Source organism: Lutra lutra, chromosome 9 (genome assembly GCF_902655055.1).
Source record: "Lutra lutra chromosome 9, mLutLut1.2, whole genome shotgun sequence".
Lineage (NCBI taxonomy): Eukaryota > Metazoa > Chordata > Mammalia > Carnivora > Mustelidae > Lutra > Lutra lutra.
In genome coordinates this window covers 71,485,441-71,505,173 of record NC_062286.1, presented here as the reverse complement: position 1 = coordinate 71,505,173, position 19,733 = coordinate 71,485,441, and the positions used below count along the sequence as shown (strand labels likewise).

At 40.4% G+C, this 19,733-nt stretch overlaps 1 protein-coding gene across 28 annotated transcripts in view; it reads right to left on the bottom strand.

The window, feature by feature from the left end:
- The window catches only part of NRXN1 (neurexin 1), a 1,204,011-nt gene that overhangs the window by 600,558 nt on the left and 583,720 nt on the right, over nucleotides 1-19,733 (bottom strand). For all 28 annotated transcript variants that reach the window (XM_047745932.1, XM_047745934.1, XM_047745950.1 and 25 more), the window contains 2 exons: nucleotides 7,279-7,660; nucleotides 5,986-6,176 (listed from right to left, as the gene is read on the bottom strand). In XM_047745932.1, the coding sequence (XP_047601888.1) occupies nucleotides 5,986-6,176; nucleotides 7,279-7,660 (573 nt within the window). The remainder of the gene's footprint in view (nucleotides 1-5,985; nucleotides 6,177-7,278; nucleotides 7,661-19,733) is intronic.

Sequence of the window (19,733 nt, the reverse complement as noted above, 5' to 3'; positions counted from 1 at the left end):
TACTGTGCCTGCAAAGTGGTCTCTTTTCTCCAGTTTGCCCCCATCTTCTGCAGTGAAGCCCAAGGAGTGACTGTAGATTGAACTCTACCCTCTTGCTTGACACCCCTTCTTTCCCTCTTCCTCACCTCTGGCATGACACTCAGGGCCCTTCTAAATAAACTAATCACCCCCGCTCCCTTTTAAGAAGCTCACAGAGCCTTCAAGCTCATGACCTCCTGCCCAGAGATCATCTTTCAAGTTCGGGTTTTATGCCAACGCAAATCTAGTTCTGTGTGTACGGCTACTTGGCCTGAAGAAGTAAGCCTAACCCAGAACAGTGGGGCAAAAGCCTATGGACTTGTGTTCTAGGAAGGTCCACTCACTGTATGAGACCACGTCTTTGGGGGAACTTGAAAGTGAGATGAAGAGAGAGAGGAAGAGACAAAGTGGTAATGCACAGGAACAAAAGCAATAGTTTGAAGCCACAAGGCAGAAGCCAAGTTTAGAAGGCAGGGAACAGAGAGAAATTATCTCTAAGTGGGAGAAGACACCGTTGAGAAGGGATCGGCAGTAGAGCTTGAAATTAGGGAGCAGTGGATATTCATGTCCAAGGGAAGACCTGGGAGGGCTGCTCTTGAGATCCCAGTATGACAATCAGAACAAAGTTCTTATTCTCTGAGTAGCCTCATTGTTCATCAGCTGAAAGGATTTCTTGTCTCTCTTCCTAATGGATCCTTAAAATAATCTCCCATTAACTAAAGTAATGTGAGTAAATCTCAGCTCTTCACAAATTAAAAAAAAAATCTCATAAAGACAGCTTAAGCAACAGGACAACAGATGTCTGCTTCCAGTTTCAATGCTATCTTCTGCTTTAAAAGGTCTACTCAGAGTTGGACTCTTCTCTGAAAGTTTCTTTTTCAGCAAATTGTCTGGGCAAGGCACACAGTCTGAAAATACACAGCTCAGGCATACTGAAACATGATCGGGACATGGGAATAAAATCTGAATCACTAAAGAACAGCAGCAATGATTTGTCAAAAGGCAACATTAAAGGGCAGAGAGGGGGGGGGCATAGGTGTTATATTCAGGATTGCAGAGGGTAGGTAGCTGAGCGGGAGAGACAAGGGCGTACCATCAAGATGAAAAGAACATGAATACTATTCATCTTCAGTCTTTGCTGAGAGGCTGAAAGTATTTGAAAGGGCAGTCCTGGTTGGTTGTCTCTGATTATGGGAACTTTCAGGGGCTTAGTCACAGGATAAACAAGAACAGGTGGCTGCTTTCAAAATAAGATTTAAGGAGGGATATCAAGAAGGTTAAAAAGCAGATAACGCTCAAAAGGAGAGAAGAGACAGGGTAGGAGACGGAGCGAGAGCTTGCTCAAAGCCCTTGGGGGCAAGGGATAAGGAGGGAGTGGGAGAACAAAGGCTCACACTCTGCCTGGGCTGACCTAGTTGGGGATTATTCACTAGTAAGTAGTTTGCTAAGTGGCCACCTGAGGGCACTGTATTCTCCACACTCAAGAAATCTATTTTTTTCCCCCAATCAAGTAAATTATCCTCAATTTGCTAAAGGATAAACTTAAGTAATGCCCTAAGGAAGGGTGCCCATGGAAAACAGGGGCTAAAGACAGTCCTTTCTGCCTATCTTTGTTCTTTTACTAGATTAATGTATGAGCAAGACTGACCTTAATTCAAATCCCTGGGTGAAATAAAATAACCTCATTTAAATCTATTTAGTGTTTAGTAGAAAGTCAATAAGTATTCGCTCCTTTTCATATACATACATATACAAACATATAAATGTGCCAAATACAGGAACAAGAGAAGGAACATAAGGAGGAATTACACGAGCTCTTTGTCTCTCTAAAGGGGGCAGGACTCAGAAGTCCCACAATGAATGTGCAGCTGTGCTAGGAAATCATTGCGGAGGGCAAATTTATGCTGCTCTTTTCATTGCGTGATCCAGCTTGTACATAATAGCTAGAGGGACTAGAACACAAACAGCTGGGAAATAAAGATGAAAGCAAAACTGTATCAGCAGGGAGAGACACAGAACCCCCTGAGAACTCGGCAGTGTCACGAAAGATAATTTGAACAAGGTCACCTGCATGGGATTCCTCCTCCCTGAGAAAGATCATTAGACTCCTGCCCATTTCTGACCATCTCCAGTGGAGTCAAGGTGGAGAATGGAATAAATGGCCCCTAGCTTGCAAATTTCTACACTAAATTCCTCTTTATATAATGACACAGAGATGCAGATAAAAGCATACGTTATTATAAAGGCCCCAAACATTATTAAATGGCTGAAACAAAGAAACTCTGCTTCAGCACAAGGAGAGCCTGTGGAGGATACCCACCCTCCCTCAGGCTTGTAAGGCAAGTTTTCATGGCCTGATGCTGCCCTCTAGTGTCTTTTTGAGGTATGGTAACATGAGGAAAAAAAAATACTTAAAACAACCCTGAAGTAACTATCCATGTCTCTTTGAACCAAGCCTGATGAAACAAAACAAAAATAAAATTCTAAAATAAAAGTAAAACCAGGATTTGTACTTCATTCCAAAGTGACTTAAATTTTGCTTCAACACGGACACCGCATCTTTTCAGGGTTCTGAAACACATGGCATCTACATTAGTGAGTGGTCTTCAAAAATACAGACACCGGCCATTTCCCGCACCTTACTCTCAAGTGTCCACGGCTTCAGTCTGTCTGAGGCAGGATCCAGAAAATCGCATCTCATGAACCCCACCACATGACTGTGAAGGGGTAATGTTGGCTGACATCACCTTGAGAAGAACTAAAGACTGTGGCAGAGACTTTGACTGTAGAGTAAGTAGGATAACTTTCTTTTAATTCTTTAAAGGCAAAAATATACATGAAATAAAACGATGGACCAAAATAGGTCATCTTTCATTTTTCCCATATTTAGAGTGTCTGAATTCTACATGACTAGCACACTAAGAAAACAATGCTGTTCAGTTCAGAGTGAAGAGTTCCTGGATGCTCTCCTACATCAGTCAGCCCTCCCTAATTCCAGTGGGTGTCCAGGTGGGAAGGAGAAAATGCCTGGTTGTTTTGCTCATCCTTCCGAAATCCCTTAAACATAACGTCCCCTAAAACTCTCCCTGGTGCCACCAGATTTGTTTTAATGCACTGAAGTGGCTCCAGGGTGTCCTGTTCTTCTCTATCCTGCAAATGCCCCAAGTCAATCTGCTCCATGGGACAGAAAGCTTCTCATGACGGGAACTCTTTCCTCCTCTTCAAAGATGCACTCTCTGGGACGCCTCAGAGACTCAGTTGGTTGCCAGTCCCGGACTGAGTCTGGCATCAGTGCTCCCTGCTCAGCAGGGAGTCTGCTTCTTCCTCTTACCCTCCCCCGCTCTTGTGTGTGCTCTCTCTCAAATAAATAAATAAAATCTTTTTTAAAAAATGTACTCTCCATTCTTTGCACAGAGAAAGTGCTCAGTAAACACTCCTCATCTGGCCAATGCCTCTCACCACATACAACAAAAGTTGGTGGTGATGGAAGATAGGCGAAGTGTTGCCACATGACCACGCTCCCTTCTTAAGCCCCACGTGGGTGGCACACGTGGCAAGCGGGCTTCTTTGGGGGTGATAATCACCATTGGACCACACATTTAATTTATAAGCCCACAGCTTTGGCTTTTAATTTTTAAATTTCAATTTTAGAAACTTACTTTCACTTTTTGGCATAGCCTGATAAATTTGGAAACACACAGGAACTTCATGAGGTAAAGGGGGTTGTCATTAGTGTAGAATCTCTATTCAGCTGGGAAATTCACTTCAAGTTTAAATAGTGATTTTTTTTTTTTAAATACAGATGCACTCAGTCAGAATTCACTGCTTAGTATCTAAATATTATATAAAATACAATTTTCAACTCATTGTTTTAGTTTCTGCTTTGTAGATAAATAAAGCCTTTCTTATACTTGGAATCATGAAACACTCAATGTTTTGATAAAAATCAGCTCGAGGGTCACTTAGATTTGTAAAAGTCCCCCACCAACACACCAGAAAGAAAGCTATACCATGACCTCTTATTACCCTCACTTCGATTTTTAAAATGAACAATAAGCAAATATTTACCTCAGGAGGCAGTGTCCTGGTTGTCCAGTGAGCTAGAACCCAGTGCCTTGCATGACTTCGCTATACCCTCAAAGTGTAGGTAGGTCTGTGCAGGTCACAGACATCCACCAACCAGGAACGGCTTCTTTTCCAGCCCTGTTAGTGTCCCACACAGTGTCCGCAGTTTCCAGTAAAATTCATTTATGCTAACTGAGGTCTCCCTCTCCACAAAGAGGACACCATCCAGCTTTAGCTTTGGTGGCTGACATGACCAGGACACCAAATGTTACAAACTCACCCTTTCCCTTGATAATTACCACCTGAACCCCCTGTGCAAAACAGAGGGACTTACAAAATAGGAAAATATGGAAAATGCACTCCATTCTCTTCAGTCAGAGAGAAGAAAGAGAAGGAGCTTTAGCCTGTTAAAGACCATTTCCTTTGAATTTCATTTTCCTCCCTGAGCTAAGCTATTAGCCATGTGGACACAAACAGGATTACTTTGAAGTTAACAAGAGGCCCACTCTGAAAAAAGGAAGACAGCCATTATCACACATTTTTATGTGTTGGACAAATATAGTCCCAAGATTGTAAATATATTCTGCAATTACAGGATGTGAAACACTTTTCACCTTATTTAGAAAGAGCATTTTTCTCTAGAAAGAGTTCTGTTGGAGTTTCTTTTTCCATTTCTCTAACTTCGCCACGCATTTATCTTTTGAATCAAAGGAAAAGATCCCGTCAATATAAATCAACAGCTCTTGTCAAGCAAAACTGTGCACACAATGATCCCTGCAGGGCTGTGGAGTACATCAGGATAGGGGAGCAATGAGGGGGTGCCTCAGAACGGGGACTGTGTTTACTGGCAGTTGTTTTTATCCCTAGACAAGCCATTCAAAGCTCAGATTTCCTATATTCATAAAAAAAAAAAAATGCTGATAAAACCTGGTCTGGGGCACCTGGGTTGCTCAGTGGGTTAAGCCTCTGCCTTCGGCTCAGGTCATGTTCTCAGGGTCCTGGAATCAAGCCCCGTGTCAGGCTCCCTGCTCAGTGGGGAGCCTGCTTCCCCCTCTCTCTCTGCCTGCCTCTCTGACTACTTGTGATCTCTCACTCTCTGTCAAAAAAATAAATAAAATCTTAATAAAACAAAACAAAACAAAAAACCTGGTCCAGTGCTTGTTGCCATGTTAAATGAGATCGGGATATTTGAATATGTTCTTAGTGAATCACAAAGGCCCATTCAAATAAAAACTTCTGTTATTTTCTCCCATTATTGACATGTTTTCTAAGCATTAGTCTTGCTCACTTGAGAAATCAATAGGGAAGGAAAAAGTCTGTTAAACTTTCCTAGCAGCTGGTGATGGAAGCATTCCAACGTGTGTGTGTGTGTGTGTGTGTGTGCGCGCGTGTGCGTGTGTGCGTTGGGGGTAGAATGTTCTAGCAAATTCACTGCTGGAAACTTAAGGGTAAAGGCCAGGCTCAGACCCCTGTTGGTCAGAAGCTCTGTATGTATTCAGGAAACCTCACCAAGGAAAGAAAACTAGTAAGCTCTAAAAGAAACTCCTTGGGTATCTAGTTATCTTGACCCCAAATTGATTAAAAACTGTAGGGACTGAAGAAACTTGCAAGCAACCTACTCGTCTTTGTAATATCAAGACTGAGAACATGTTTTCTCTTTAAATTTTAATCAGGCATGCATTCTTAGAGGTTGCATTTTTTGAGCTATTAAAAATACTATGTTTCTGCCACATTAAAGGGGAAGAGAAGCTTGTGTGTTGTATTATTAAGCATGTGTTGGAAATGAAATTCTGGTCAGTCTTTACAAACAGTACCAATACACACACTCCAAGAAAAGGACCTGCCGTGTGAGTGGAACCCGTGTGGGCTCATGCCTGGTACTCTGACCCGGTGAGCACTTACTTTTGAGGTCCAAGTTCCTGGCTCCCGCGGTGATTTGTGTCGTGATTTTCGTGTCGATCTTGACAGTGTGGAGATTGCTGGTGTCCCTTGATATCATCACATTGTGCCACTGATTGTCGTTGAGAGGTTTGTTTGAGCTCCCTTTGATGAGGTTAGCACCATTTCCCAAATCAAACACATAATGTAAGTACCTGGGAAGAAAGCAAAGGTTGAGAAAGTGCCATCATTTCTTGAATTTTTGATGGAGTCCAACTAGATATTACAAACGGAGATATTTTTTTTTTCCAAGTGGTTCAGTGCATGCGAAAAGTCAGACAGTGAGTCGTACAGAGGCTCTGCTAACAAGAAAGTAAGAAACAATACGATTTCATCCAGGAGGATTACTCATTGTCTGCGTTAGTGAAAATTATTTTTAACATCATGGTCTACAACACACCTTATGACACTAGGTCACCTTTCATGAGTCATTCCCTATTTCCACCACTATCTCCATCTTTTGCCAATTACTTACACCTGTCTTGGATGCCTGTTTCTTATATGGGAAACGTGCACTCCTCCTTCAAGACTCAGCTCTGATATGCACTCCCAGCCTCACACATTTTCCTAATTTCCCCCAAAGACTTTCCTGAATCTTTGCACATAATCATATGAGGCAACAGTTCATGCTGTTTTTCCATTATATCTATACATTTCCCATTTTAGTGCTTGGTACGTTCTCTAGTCCATTTGTAGCTATGTTATAATGTTCACTGATTGAAGGAATGAGTACCCAAATCAATTAAAAGACCTCAAATTTCCCTCACCGTTTCAAGGAAATTTAGCAAAAGAAAAAAAAATTTCCTTCTAAATTATTCAAGGAATTCTGATACAGAACTAAGTTTGAATTAATGAGATTTTGTGGAATTAAAGCAATCTGATTACTTAATATTAGGTAATTAGCACACATTTCTATACATTTGTAGAAACTCTTTGGTAGAATTACAGTGTGCATAGTAAGGAAAACCACATTTGAAGTGTACAATTCATGGAAGGCTTATCATTATCATAACTCGGTATTATTTGTACCTTGTAAATGAAAATGTAGGTATAAAAGACTCTACTGATTTTCTATTAATTTATAAGATACCTTCATAAGATAAGAAGTGATCTGAGCAAATATATTATTTAAGCCATTCCCCCACACCCTTGCCCACTTCCTTAGAAGCCAACATATGTGTTAAATGTATATTTTTGGATATTGAGGTCCATTTTGCAAATTTTTATTTATTTGTCACCAAACTTACATATACTCACCCTTTAACTAATTCGACCACAATAAAGTCATTTCCATCCCCACTATTATATAGAATTAGTCCATCTAGGGATGTTGTCTTGAACTGGAAAAAAAGATGCATAGAAGTGTAGGCTTGCAATGTAGCTAAGGCAACATAGCTTGATTTGGTCTTGAAGGTGACAGGGTCTGCTATGATGTTCCTGAAGCCAAATCTGGCATTGAGCTCGCAGTAATCTATGTCACCATTTTTACACAAGTCAATGTACGCCATTCCATTAAATGTCAGGCTCTGGAGGTGTCCAATGAAGTTGGAGGGGACAGAAGACAGATACCGGCGTTCTGTGATGATGCCAGTCTCTATGTTATGAAATTCCAGCCTTGTGTGATCACCTGCCATTTGACCTAAAAGGGAAGATAATGTATTACTATGGTTTTTTCTGTACTTGAATGAAACACCCAACTTGAGACTTCCATGACAATGATCACATTTTAAAATACAAGGATTCAAATGCCCATTGACTTCAGTTACATACAGTAAAAACATGGCAATGATATTAAAAGGTGAGGCTGGATACTTAACGATACTTAACTTTCTTAGGTCAGGTTTTAATCTCTGTCCAAGTTATAACCTTAACAAAAATAACCTTCAGTAGGCAAAGTTACAGAATTTTTAAAGTAGAAGAAATAAAGGAAGCAAGAAATAGAGAAAAAAGAAAGAAGGGAAAGAGGGAGGGAGAGAGAAGGAAAGAAAAAAGAGGGAAGGAATGAAGAAAGAAAGGAAAGAAGGGAGGGAAGAAGGAAGAAAAAGGGAGGAATTAAGGGCAATGATTATTGTCCTAAACCAACCCTTTAGAAAGTGATACATTCCAGTTTGGTGAGGATGTGCATTTCTTTATAAAGAAAAGCTCTTCAAGGGGCACCTGGGTGGCTCAGTGGGTTAACGCTTCTGCCTTCGGCTCAGGTCTTGATCCAGGGGTCCTGGGATCGAGACCCACATCGGTCTCTCTACTCCTCGGGGACCCTGCTTCCTCCTCTCTCTCTACCTGCCTCTCTGCCTACTTGTGACCTCTGTCCGTCAAATAAATAAATAAAATCCTTAAGAAAAAAAAAAGAAAGAAAGAAATGCTCTTCAAGAAAAAGAAAGGAGGGGGGCACCTGGGTGGCTCAGAGGGTTAAGCCTTTGCCTCAGGTCATTATCTCAGGGTCCTGGGATTGAGCCCCCCATCAGGCTCTCTGCTTGGCAGGGAGCCTGCTTCCCCCTCACTCTCTGCCTGCCTGTTTGTGATCTCAATCTCTCTGTCAAATAAATAAATAAAATCTTTAAAGAAAAAAAAAGATTGTGTATTTTCTGATGCTCAATAGCTAAAATGAAGGACTGCTGACTATTCTTCCAACAATGAACCATGAAAATGTGTCTACAGTTAAATATGCACATTTCACCTTCCCTTTTCTGTGCTGAACAATTCCCACAGTCTTTCCGAACACTGGCCTCCCATCCACTGCCAAGTTTCTGTTGATTTCTTCTGGATGCATGCCATTTTCTTTGCACTTATGTTTTGGATACTTCAAGTGGGTATACTATACAATATCAAGGCATGCCCAATTTTGAAAATATGAGTAAAATTAACTCACATTACCCTAAAGCACAATTATTTTTTAAACACTCTAGGATGAAGTTTGGATGCAGATTTATTTTATTGATTAACTTTTTCAATTCAGCCCCCCCATGCCTCTGCATCCCACCAAATTACTCTGTCAACCCCATGAAAGCCCATCCTAATCCCATCTTTACTTTTAAGGTGATTACTGTAACCTATCTTACTGTTGAAGGTAAAATAAACAAAGATGTGAACCTGTTTCTCAGTGTACAACATAAAGTACTCTTATCATTGCTAGTGATTCGCTCCCAGCATCTTGTTCTTGTCTAATTAAACTGCCATTTGCTTTCTTCTGAAACTCAGAAAGGTCATTTAAATTGCAATCAAGTTCTTCCAGGTGCTAGCTTCACTATTCAATTTGGCATAATTGGAAAATTTATCGAGCTTGCCCTATCCTGTCATCCATGATATTAATGAAAATACTAATTAGAGCCAATCCCAGGACCAGACCCTGCGAAAATGCACTGAATCTTCTTCCCAGGTGTAATGAAGATTGAACAACCATCTCCGTGGGCCTCCCTCGACCAGTCTGACAGATTTCCATTTCCTTAGTCAAGACAGTAAAATATTAGATGGCATTTTGAGGAAATGCTAGTGAAACATAAAAGGCATGCTTATTCTTGTGCAAGAAAAACTGTCTACATACATAATTGATTTCGATGCTTATAAACTCATTGGTGTAAAAAACTCTCCCCTGAGCTGTACTTAATTCGCTTAATTTCCACACCTCTTTACTAATCCTTGATCCTGGTAACAGCATTCCTGCCATCCCTTGACTTGTTCTTTTTTCAGCTATCAGTTGTTTTTTTTTTCCCCTGATTTTGTCTACGCAAATTTCTTTTTAATATAGAAAATATGACCATAAATAATTATCTCTCCCCCTCTTTCTTCCCCACGATGCCTCCTTGTTGTCTGTCAGTTGTAAAAATAGTATTAAATCCCAAGCATTTCTGGTTTCTTGTATGACATCATTTCTCTCTCCTTTAGTTCTTTTGTTCAATGACCTCAATACTATTCTGCAGGGACCTACTTCGTTATTAGCAAGTAAAAGGAGGCTTTAATAATTTTCAAATATCATATCAGAAACACTGAATTAATAAGCTATATAAAAGGAAGAATAGAAAAAGCTGGAAAAAACTCACTTGAGCTTTTATACTACTTTGGGGTTTTTTTAAATCTATTTCATTATGTTAAAATCTGAGTCTTAACTCAATGAACCTACCTCAAGCCTGAATCTGTCAATGGTTTTTTCTTAAAAGCTCCATTAGTGAGACAACAGATAGTAAAGAAATGCCACCCCCAGCGCCCCCTCCCCCAAATTTCAAATGCTTAAAATTAAATATTATCTCAAACTGTCGAGTTCTTGATAGCTCTGAAACATGGAAGCACATTTTGCTTAGCAGGACCGAGAAGTTCAGTGATAAAAATAACAAGTGATGTCTGTTTTCTTTTCTCAAAGGAATAGAATATGTATGCAGATCATAAATAATAAAAAGGTAGTAAAACAGTTTGGGAGCAACCATGGCCCAGTTACAAGAAAAATCATTATGGCCCATGTTCAAGAGTCTTTTCTTTCTTTAATAAGCGTATATAAATCGCATTGACAGTAATGGCAGATACGCTTGCTCGCGAGGGAGAATTAGCACCAAAAAGCCATTATCCACTGACTAAGAAGACATTAACTGCTGTCTTCTAAACATTTTTTTTTCCCTCAGAATTTACTCCAGAGTTTAATCCTCTGGTAGTAATGTAAGCACCTCTACTATTAGACACATATATTGATTATGAAAAAATAAAGGACATTAAAGGAGAAAGATTTTTTAAGTTTCCAAGCATTTAGAGATGGAGTGAAGAGAATCTGAAGTTAGCAAAATGCCTCTGACTAAAGGGTATGGGTATACCCAACTGACAATGATCTCTAATGAAAATCGACCCCTGGACCATGTGTCTGCACAGAAGTCCTACCATGCAAACCAAATCTTTTTTTTTACACTTTTTTTTTTTAATTTTATTTATTTGACAGAGAGAGATCACAAGTAGAGAGAGAGAGAGGAGGAAGCAGGCTCCCTGCCCAGCAGAGAGCCCGATGCGGGACTCGATCCCAAGACCCTGAGATCATGACCTGAGCTGAAGGCAGAGGCCCAACCCACTGAGCCACCCAGGCAGCCCCCAAACCAAATCTTTAAACCCAAGGAGATAATAGTATCAGCCATTGTATGTTTAATCTTGTTCAGAGTGGGGCTATATTTCTGCTGCAGAACAAAATAACCCTCAGCCCTATATCAACTTGTTAATTCACTTAAAGTTATTGTGCGTGTGGTGTAGATATACGTAAGCGTCAGGTGTTGTGTGTTAGGAAATGAAGAAATAGTATCGTGAGGAGCAGACTTGGCTCCTTGGCTCCTGTTTTTGTAAGACTTATGGTATATTGGGGGAAAGGCAGACAAGAAGAGGTAAGGGAAACTGAGGGTTGATGGGGGGAGGGGGGTTGGGAGGGGGGTGGGATTTTGGACACTGGGGAGGGTATGTGCTATGGTGAGTGCTGTGAAGTGTGTAAACCTGGTGATTCACAGACCTGTACCCCTGGGGATAAAAATATATGTTTATAAAAAATAAAATTAATTAAAAAAAAAGAAGAGGTAAGGAAATGATAAAATATATATGACAAAACCAAAAAAAAGATAAAAACGTGTTACTAATTTGATAATCGGGGAGTTGTGTTGGTAATAGAATGGGGGCCTGAGTTGATATTTAAGTGAAATTTGAAGATTAAAAAAAGAAACACATGCTGAGAGCTGGAGAAGCAGAACAGGGAGGTGGACTCCAGGAAGGGGAACCAGAGGAACACAAGCTTTCACGTGAAAAAGAGCTAGAGGGTGTGGCTGGAGACTCAGGGAAACTGAAACTAGTGGCTCACGGGAAATGGGGAGGAGAGTCAGGAGCCAGGTAATCAGGCACAGTGCCTCCTTATTACACTCGCCAGCACGAGGTGGGGGGGGCAGGCAGAAGCCATGAGTTGGTGTCTGTGTGTGCGCGCAATCTCTCTAATATAGTAAAAATTGGAGACAATTTGAAGTAAAATAGAGCAGAAATGGAAATAAAAAGACATCTGAAGTGAGATAATTTTGCAGATACAATCTGCAGGTTTTACCAATAGTGAACAGGTAGTAGAGAGGAGGGAAATTTTAAGTTGGGGGTCCCCAGCAAAAGAAAAATGAGAGATAGCTTCCATGACATAAGAGAGAAGTCCTTTTAGCTCTACTTGCCGAAACACACTCCCCACAGAACTTCCGAGGAGGTGTCAGTATTACAAAGAAATGCAGAAGCGTCCATAGCTAAGGATTTCAAGGGGAAAAAAGTGAATGCAAAAGCTAATGGTCTCTACCAGCCTGGAAATAGCCTAACCATATCAGAGACAATAAATCAATGGTAAAAACTCACAGTGCTATTTCAAAAGTAAGCAAGACCCAGTATTCCTTACCTGAGATGAGGGCCCAAGACCCTACCCAGTTTATACCGATTTTGGACCCTGCCTGGAGCTGGTTCCCTTGTCGGACAGTGACCTTTGCTTCATTATAATGCTACAGTCTCCGCCCAAGGAGGAGCCCGAGCGTCATTACCATAATTCACGATGCAGGTCTAGATGTGCCTTCTAAGTACGATTGAGCAAGCTTCTACCTGGGATGACAACATTCACCTGTTTGAACATCATTCCTACCCCTAAATAAAAGGAACCCCTCTCCTCCTGTGTAGGGAGTCACGGGCTTGGAAATTACTCCTCGTCCTCTCTTTTTGTCACAAATATTGTTTGCTTTGCGTGACAACTCCACCTGGTGTCGTCACCATCCGTAAGGCATCGAGGAGTGAACTCGGGTTAACTCCATTACCGGATGATGATGCCCAGCCTGCTGGCTTGAGTAACTGCACACACGGTAAATGTCGGTCAAAGGAAGACATGCTATCCTACACACACACATACAAAACACAGAGTTCCAGATTTTTTAGACAGACTAAGTGAGGAGTTGAAACCTAAGGAATCCCATATAGCCTGTAGAATCCTTTCCTCTCTAAGGCCTAGGGAATCCCTCCCTTGTTCAGTTTCTTTGCTGGCAAAGGCTGCCGGGCCTCACGGCCCTAGGTGAGGTACAGACATTCCCAAGAATGAATGGCCTGAGAATGCACAGTGCTGTGTTCAAGGCTTAACAGTATATTTAACTCTAACTTAAAGATGAGGTCAAATGTAGGAAGAAATGCATGAAGAGTGTCTAGTGCTTTCCTTTAAATTCTTTTCCTGTTTAGTGATTCCTGGCTTGCTCTAAAATTTAGTGGAAAAAAAAAAAAAAACCCAAACCAAAACACACACACTTGATGAGGGAACAGAAGGCTGGCTGAGGACAAAGCAAAAGCTGACACCCCGGCAACTTCCCCCACCCCCACTCCTGGGTGGGACATGTGTGACATTCTTTAGGAATCTATGACATTCACTATCTTAATGTCAATACCTTGCTAGAGGAAAAAAAAAAAACCTAGACAATGACAAGGCCTCAAGGCATCTGGTATCTTTTTTTTTTTTTTTTTTTTAAAGATTTCATTTATTTATTTGACAGAGATTCCAAGTAGGCAGAGAGGTAGGCAGAGAGAGAGGAAGCAGGTTCCCTGCTGAGCAGAGAGCCTAACGCGGGGCTCGATCCCAGGACCCTGGGACCATGACCTGAGCTGAAAACAGAGGCTTTAACCCACTGAGCCACCCAGGCGCCCCTTGGCATCTGGTATCTTATAGGTCCTCTGTACCACATGAAAGTTCTATTGAAATCTCCCTTTTTCTTACCTCCCCCAACCCCATCCTATAAAACCTGCCATCCCTCACAACCCTGGGGCAGCAGCTCTCTCTGCCCCTGGGTCCTGTCCTGTGCTTTAATAAACCACTATTTTGCACCAAGGACGTCTCAAGAATTCCTTCTTGATCATCAGCTCCGGACCTCACCCCACCGAACCTCACCTGTATTCTAAAACTTCATCACACACCCACACACAACCAACCAACCAAACAAACAAAAAGCCATTGCTTTCCTGACTCATGGTTGGCTTCAAGTCACCACTGGAGTGTTTGAAAAAAATTCCATTTCTAAATTTAAGCCTTAGTGGCAAGTTTCCATTGCCCACTTTGGAAACTTTTTCCATGCTACATAAATCAAACCTTTTTTATTCTTATGAATTGTTGGCTTTTGTGAGATCTCCACAAAACCTAATCTCCCAAATATGAATCACCTTGATGAAAATTCACCAGTTAAAGGTAAATTAATGTGAAAATAAAACTGTCTTTAGCTCTGTACAGCAAGATTCTGGGAGCTGGGAGCAAGAAAAAGGTGAGATAGGCTTTTTCCTTTGGGGGGGATTTGGGGGGAAATACATAATTTGGATGAATCATCAATATTTACTTGGCTTATATTCCCATTCATTTTAAAACTCTGAGAAAGACTATGTTGGTTTTTACTACTGAAAAAAAAAAAATCAACTCCTACAGAGGATAAAATCAAGTTTCTGCTCTAAAGCCTTGGGCAATTTTGAGAAAGAGTAGATGGCAGGCTAATTTACTGAAATACTAGTTTATATTTTGTTCTTCCTTCAATTCTAAAAAGCTGGCCAAGTATTTTGCCTCAAAGGTATTTCTTGGCAGGAAGTGGAAGCTGCTGGAAAATAATGCCTTCCCCAGTCTTTTGCAAGGGCTGGATTTGCAAGGTTTCTCTAGAAAAGGGAAAAAAAAAAAAAAAAAAAAAGGAAAAGAAAAGGAGAGAACAGAATGCATTTGAGGACTGACAGAGACAAGGGGATTACCACCTAATACAAGAGAGGAGAGAGAATTTTGGTGGGATTTAGAAGTGCTGAGTTCCGGCATCTTGCTCTCTGCTCAGGGTAAAGGGTTCAGAGAGAATCCGTGAGGTTCACATAGGGAAACTGGACCTGGACCACAGCCCACAGATCCTGGCAGGAGTCAGCAAAGGCCCAGTCTCCCACTTAGGACAGGAGCAACAGGGTTCTTGCAATTCAAACGACAAACTGGGAAAAGTGTTTTTGGTGAGAACAAGCACAGAGAAAAGACAAAGGGAGCCTCTGCCTGATCCAAGGTGGGGAGTAGGGAGTGGAGGCAAAGATGACTATGATTAACTATCGTGTAAATCCAGAAGAAATGCCCAAGGCCTTTCTGATTTAAATTGTGCTGATTTAAATTGACATAAGACAATTAAGAAATATTCCATTTCATGAATATGAAAGGTAGGTCCACCTACCTGAGTAGGTGGACCAAGATTCATATTATAATTTTAATAATACATGCTAAACAAAAACCTGGTAAACAAATGCCTTAGGATATATTTGTCTTCCAAAGCTGGGAATTCTGAAAAGGATTCCTTTTCTTTCAGATCATAAGCCAAACCTCATCAATGGCCTATGAATTCCCAACGAAGTCTTACATGCCAGAGTCCCAGTATGAACCAGCCAAGGAGATATGAGTAACTTTGCCACAAAGAGCTAATTCAAGCCCAGGAACAGCACTATGGAGACCCGTGATGGCAGCTTAGGAAGGATTCCTCAACGGAGTTCTTTTGGGAGTTCCCCATTGAATAGGTCACTAGTTTGTTCCTACATCTATAAGCAAACTATATCCATGTAAGTATCTATTAATTCTGTTTCCTAACATGATTGCTGGTGGTAGATAAAGGCATGGCCATTTAAATAAACAAAGGGATGGTGTATTCCCTGAAAGGTGAAGAAGGCAATTCACTGAGTTAGAACATAGCTATTCATTTAGAAACTTAATAGGAATCTATGCAATTGAAAATATGTATCTTGAATTTTCCATGAAAATTAGATGGCAATTCATTTAGGGGCTGTTTCTGGAATTTTCTATGTTACATTGATCATATTCATGTTCCATTCATCACTTCTTAATTCAAAATGTGTTGCACTGATTTTTTAAAAGCATGCTAGTGTTGTACATACCTACAAGGCTAAATACATAATACGGGGAAAGACAAATTAAATTGAAATAAAACTAATTATATTTCAAGTGAACAGTATAACTACACTAAAGGAAAGAAAGATAGGAAGAAAAGAAAGAAAAAGGGGGGAGGGAGAGAAGGAAGGAAACGAGGCAAGTTATCATCCAAGTTACTTATAAACTCAGCATTTGATGGTATCTGTTAAGTCTTAGGCAATGGGGAATGAGAGAATCACAAACTAATCCTGAATTGTTTTTTTTAGTTGATTTATTAATTGTAGTGGTATGGGCAATGTCAAGAAATCCTGAAACTATTTTAGATTCATTCTTGGATGTAGCACATGAGTGACTGACATCACTGGGAGCAAGGATCCCACCACAGAAGAAGGAATATGGAAACACCGAATGTGGGAAGTTAGGAAACAATGATTTCAAAATGGAGGTACCACTGTGAACTCATATTTTCTAAAATATGCATATATGCATGTCTATGTGCACATGTATTTTTGCAGATTTACATCCAGTGTGTGGATGACTTGGGTTTTATCAAAAGGAGTAGATATGAGGAGTCTGTGCCTAAGGTCATGTCCAAGAGGTTGTGAATACCGAGCTCCCGGGGACAAGGATGGGTGAAAACCACAGAGGAACATTCTTCAGTTCAGTGTGGGTGTATTTATAGATATATATGTAGGTGTACATGTCGATACTTGAATATATTTCCTATCTTTGTCTGCTGAAAGGATCAGGAAACAAATATACTTGAGGCGCATCAAGCACACCAACCACCCAGATTTTGGACGATAATATCATTTGTGACTAAATGAAAACTGAAGGGCTGATTCCAGGGCTGGGGAATGGTAGGTATCAACTGTGCCTGGAATGTCCTGACATGGTAGAAAGTAAGGAAGGGCCAAAAAACAAAACAAAACAAAACCCACACAAACAAAAACAAAAACAAAAACACCTGAAAATGTCACAGTACGACAAAGACCAGCTTCATGGGACTCACACAGGCTCCCAAAGTGGGACAGTCTGAGCACCAAAATAATTAAGTAAAGTAATTATAAACTTTTGGAAAAACAGAAACTAGTGGGTCCTTACCAATAAGGAAGAAATGAAGGAAGGGAGGAAAGAAGGAAGGATGAGTGGAAGGAAAGGAGAGAGAAAAGGAAGGGAGAAAGGAAAATGAAAGGAAAAAAAAAGAGAGAACAAGGAAAAGAAAAAAAGAATTCTGACTCTAAATGTAGAGAAAGTGCTGGAGGTGGAAAATAATCATTCTGTAACTACTGCAGGGAAGATTGGATGAGGAGAAAATCTTCAATGGATGCTAAATCTAGAGAGAACTTCTTGTGAGATACGGCTTATTTTCATGGTCTTAATGTCTCTGACAGACAGCTTAGTAGTGACAAGGGAGAAAACATACTCTTCATGCAGAGGAGAAACTGGACTGAGTGTTGACCAAGTGGTTACATTAAATCACCACCGGTCAAGGGCAGGGATGTCCCGAGCCTTCACTTGGGGTACTGGAAGGAGGCCACAATGACACCTATGCAATATTCTACCCCAAAATGCAAAATCTGACTTTAATCACAAGAAAGTATCAAACACAAATGAGTGACTCTACAGTGACAAAAGGTGGGAGGTTTATAGATTTCAAAAATGTCAATGTCATGAAGACCAAAAAAAAAAAAAAAAAAAGTCAATAGAAATGTTTTAGATGAAAGAAAGCTAAAGAGACCTGAGAACTATATGTGGTGTCTAACCCCAGGCTGCACACTGTGCTGGAGGGGAAATGCTATAAAAGACAGCACTGGGTCAACCGACTAAACTGAAGTATGGAGGACAGAACAGATGAAATATATTGCATCCAAGCAACATTTACTGAAGTTGGTAGCTCTTTGTTAGTAAGGGGATATCGTTATTTTTAGAAAATGCATACTTGAGTAGTTAGGAGTAAACGGCCAGTTTGTATTTAAATTTTGCTCAACTGGTTATGGAAGAAAAAAATAGTCATGAAAATGTCAAAGGAAATGAGATACAATGTTTGTAAGAGTAAAGATACATCAGTGTTCTTTGTACTGTTTTATTTTTTTAATTTTTAATTACTTTTTTAAAAAAGATTTTATTTATTTATTTGAGAGAGAGAGAGGGAGAGAGAGAGAATGAGGGGTGGGGGGCAGAGGGAGAGGGACAAGCAGACTCCACACTGAGCATGGAGCCCAATGTGGGGCTCAATCCCACAACTCTGAGATCATGACCTGAACCCAAACCAAGAGTTGGTTGTTTAATTGAGTGAGAAACTCAGGAGCCCTAGTACTATATTTATTTTTTATTTTTTTATTTGAAATTATTTCTAAATAAAATTTAACAAAATGTGTTACACCATACTTTTGTTTCTATCCTTTCTTCATCCACTGAAGTTTACGACTTGCGACTTTATATCCTGAAGCATCTAATACAATGCCACAGGATTTATTTTGCTTAAAAAATATTCTCTCAGATAACTCTCAAGCTTTGCAATAGCCTGAAGGTCTAGGAAAAATAAACACCTTAGTTGACAGCATTGACCCATTTGCCCCAAAAGGCTTTTCTAGCTCTATCAACTACCATATGGATTCAAGAAGCAAAACAAAACTTCTCTGTCCCTGAACACTGGTCTGTGTAGCCCCATCAGAGCCCTTCTGCCTTGTATGAATGCTCCCCCACATATTTTATCATTTTCATCACCCTCTCTTTACAGCCTAGTTCAAATATAATCTACTGCTTTAAGCGATCCTTGAAACCAGGGTCCTCAACTTCTCTTCTGAACCCCAAGAACATGAGTTGCTTACATCAACCATCCAGTCCATCATCTACTGCCCTAGACTCTCAGTTCTTGTTAAAGTTTTAGATATGTGTCTGTCTTCATGACACGATGTTGTATCTGGGAAAGTACTTGTCCTTGAATCATACCCTTATTAGGATATTAATGAATATAAAATAATGGACCATGAGTCGAAAAACAAATCAACAACAACAATATAAACCAGCCTAGGTCCTCTTCTAACTTCTGGCAACAGTGGCATTTCAAAGACACAGAAGTCACCAAACCCCTCTGAACCTCAGTTTCCTCATCTATAAAGTGAGGGTGCATACATCTGGTCTATTTCATTGCACTGTGTGAGATTTAAGACACACTGAGGGACTGATGAACGTTCCTTTGTGGTTTTCATCTGTCCTTGTCCCTGGGAGCTAGGTATTCACAACCTCTTGCACATGACCTTTGACACTAACTCTTCATTTCTCCTCCTTTTGATAAAACCCAAATCATCCCAACGATGGATGCTAATCTACAAAAATGATTCATTCTTCTTCTAAGAATCGTCCTTGACCTAAACCAGCTGAACTTCAGTTGACACTCTTGCCAAAGCCTGGCAAAAATTCTGCTTTCCTTCCTTAAGTTCACACAGTTCCTTTTTTAGTATATGTGCTGCCGAAGCGAGCACCACACAGTTCCTTAAAGCCTTCTCATGTTTGGCAATTTTGAATAAGGACTTATGTTAACAACTTTCTGATTGATTTTCTTCCTCAGGTAACAAAATGATACAACATAGTAGTGGTTTCTAAGTGCTAATCCACGAACCAGCTGCATGAGAGTCCCCTCTAAAGAGATTTTCAACAAACAAATAAAAAGCCCCCAAAACCTAAAACAAAACAACAACAACAAAGGGAAAAGAAAAACAATTACTAGGCTCCTCCTAGACTTTCTCTGATGTCAGGCCAGGAACTGGTCCTTTTAAAGCCCTTCAGGTGATTCTGAAATTAAACTGCACCTACACGT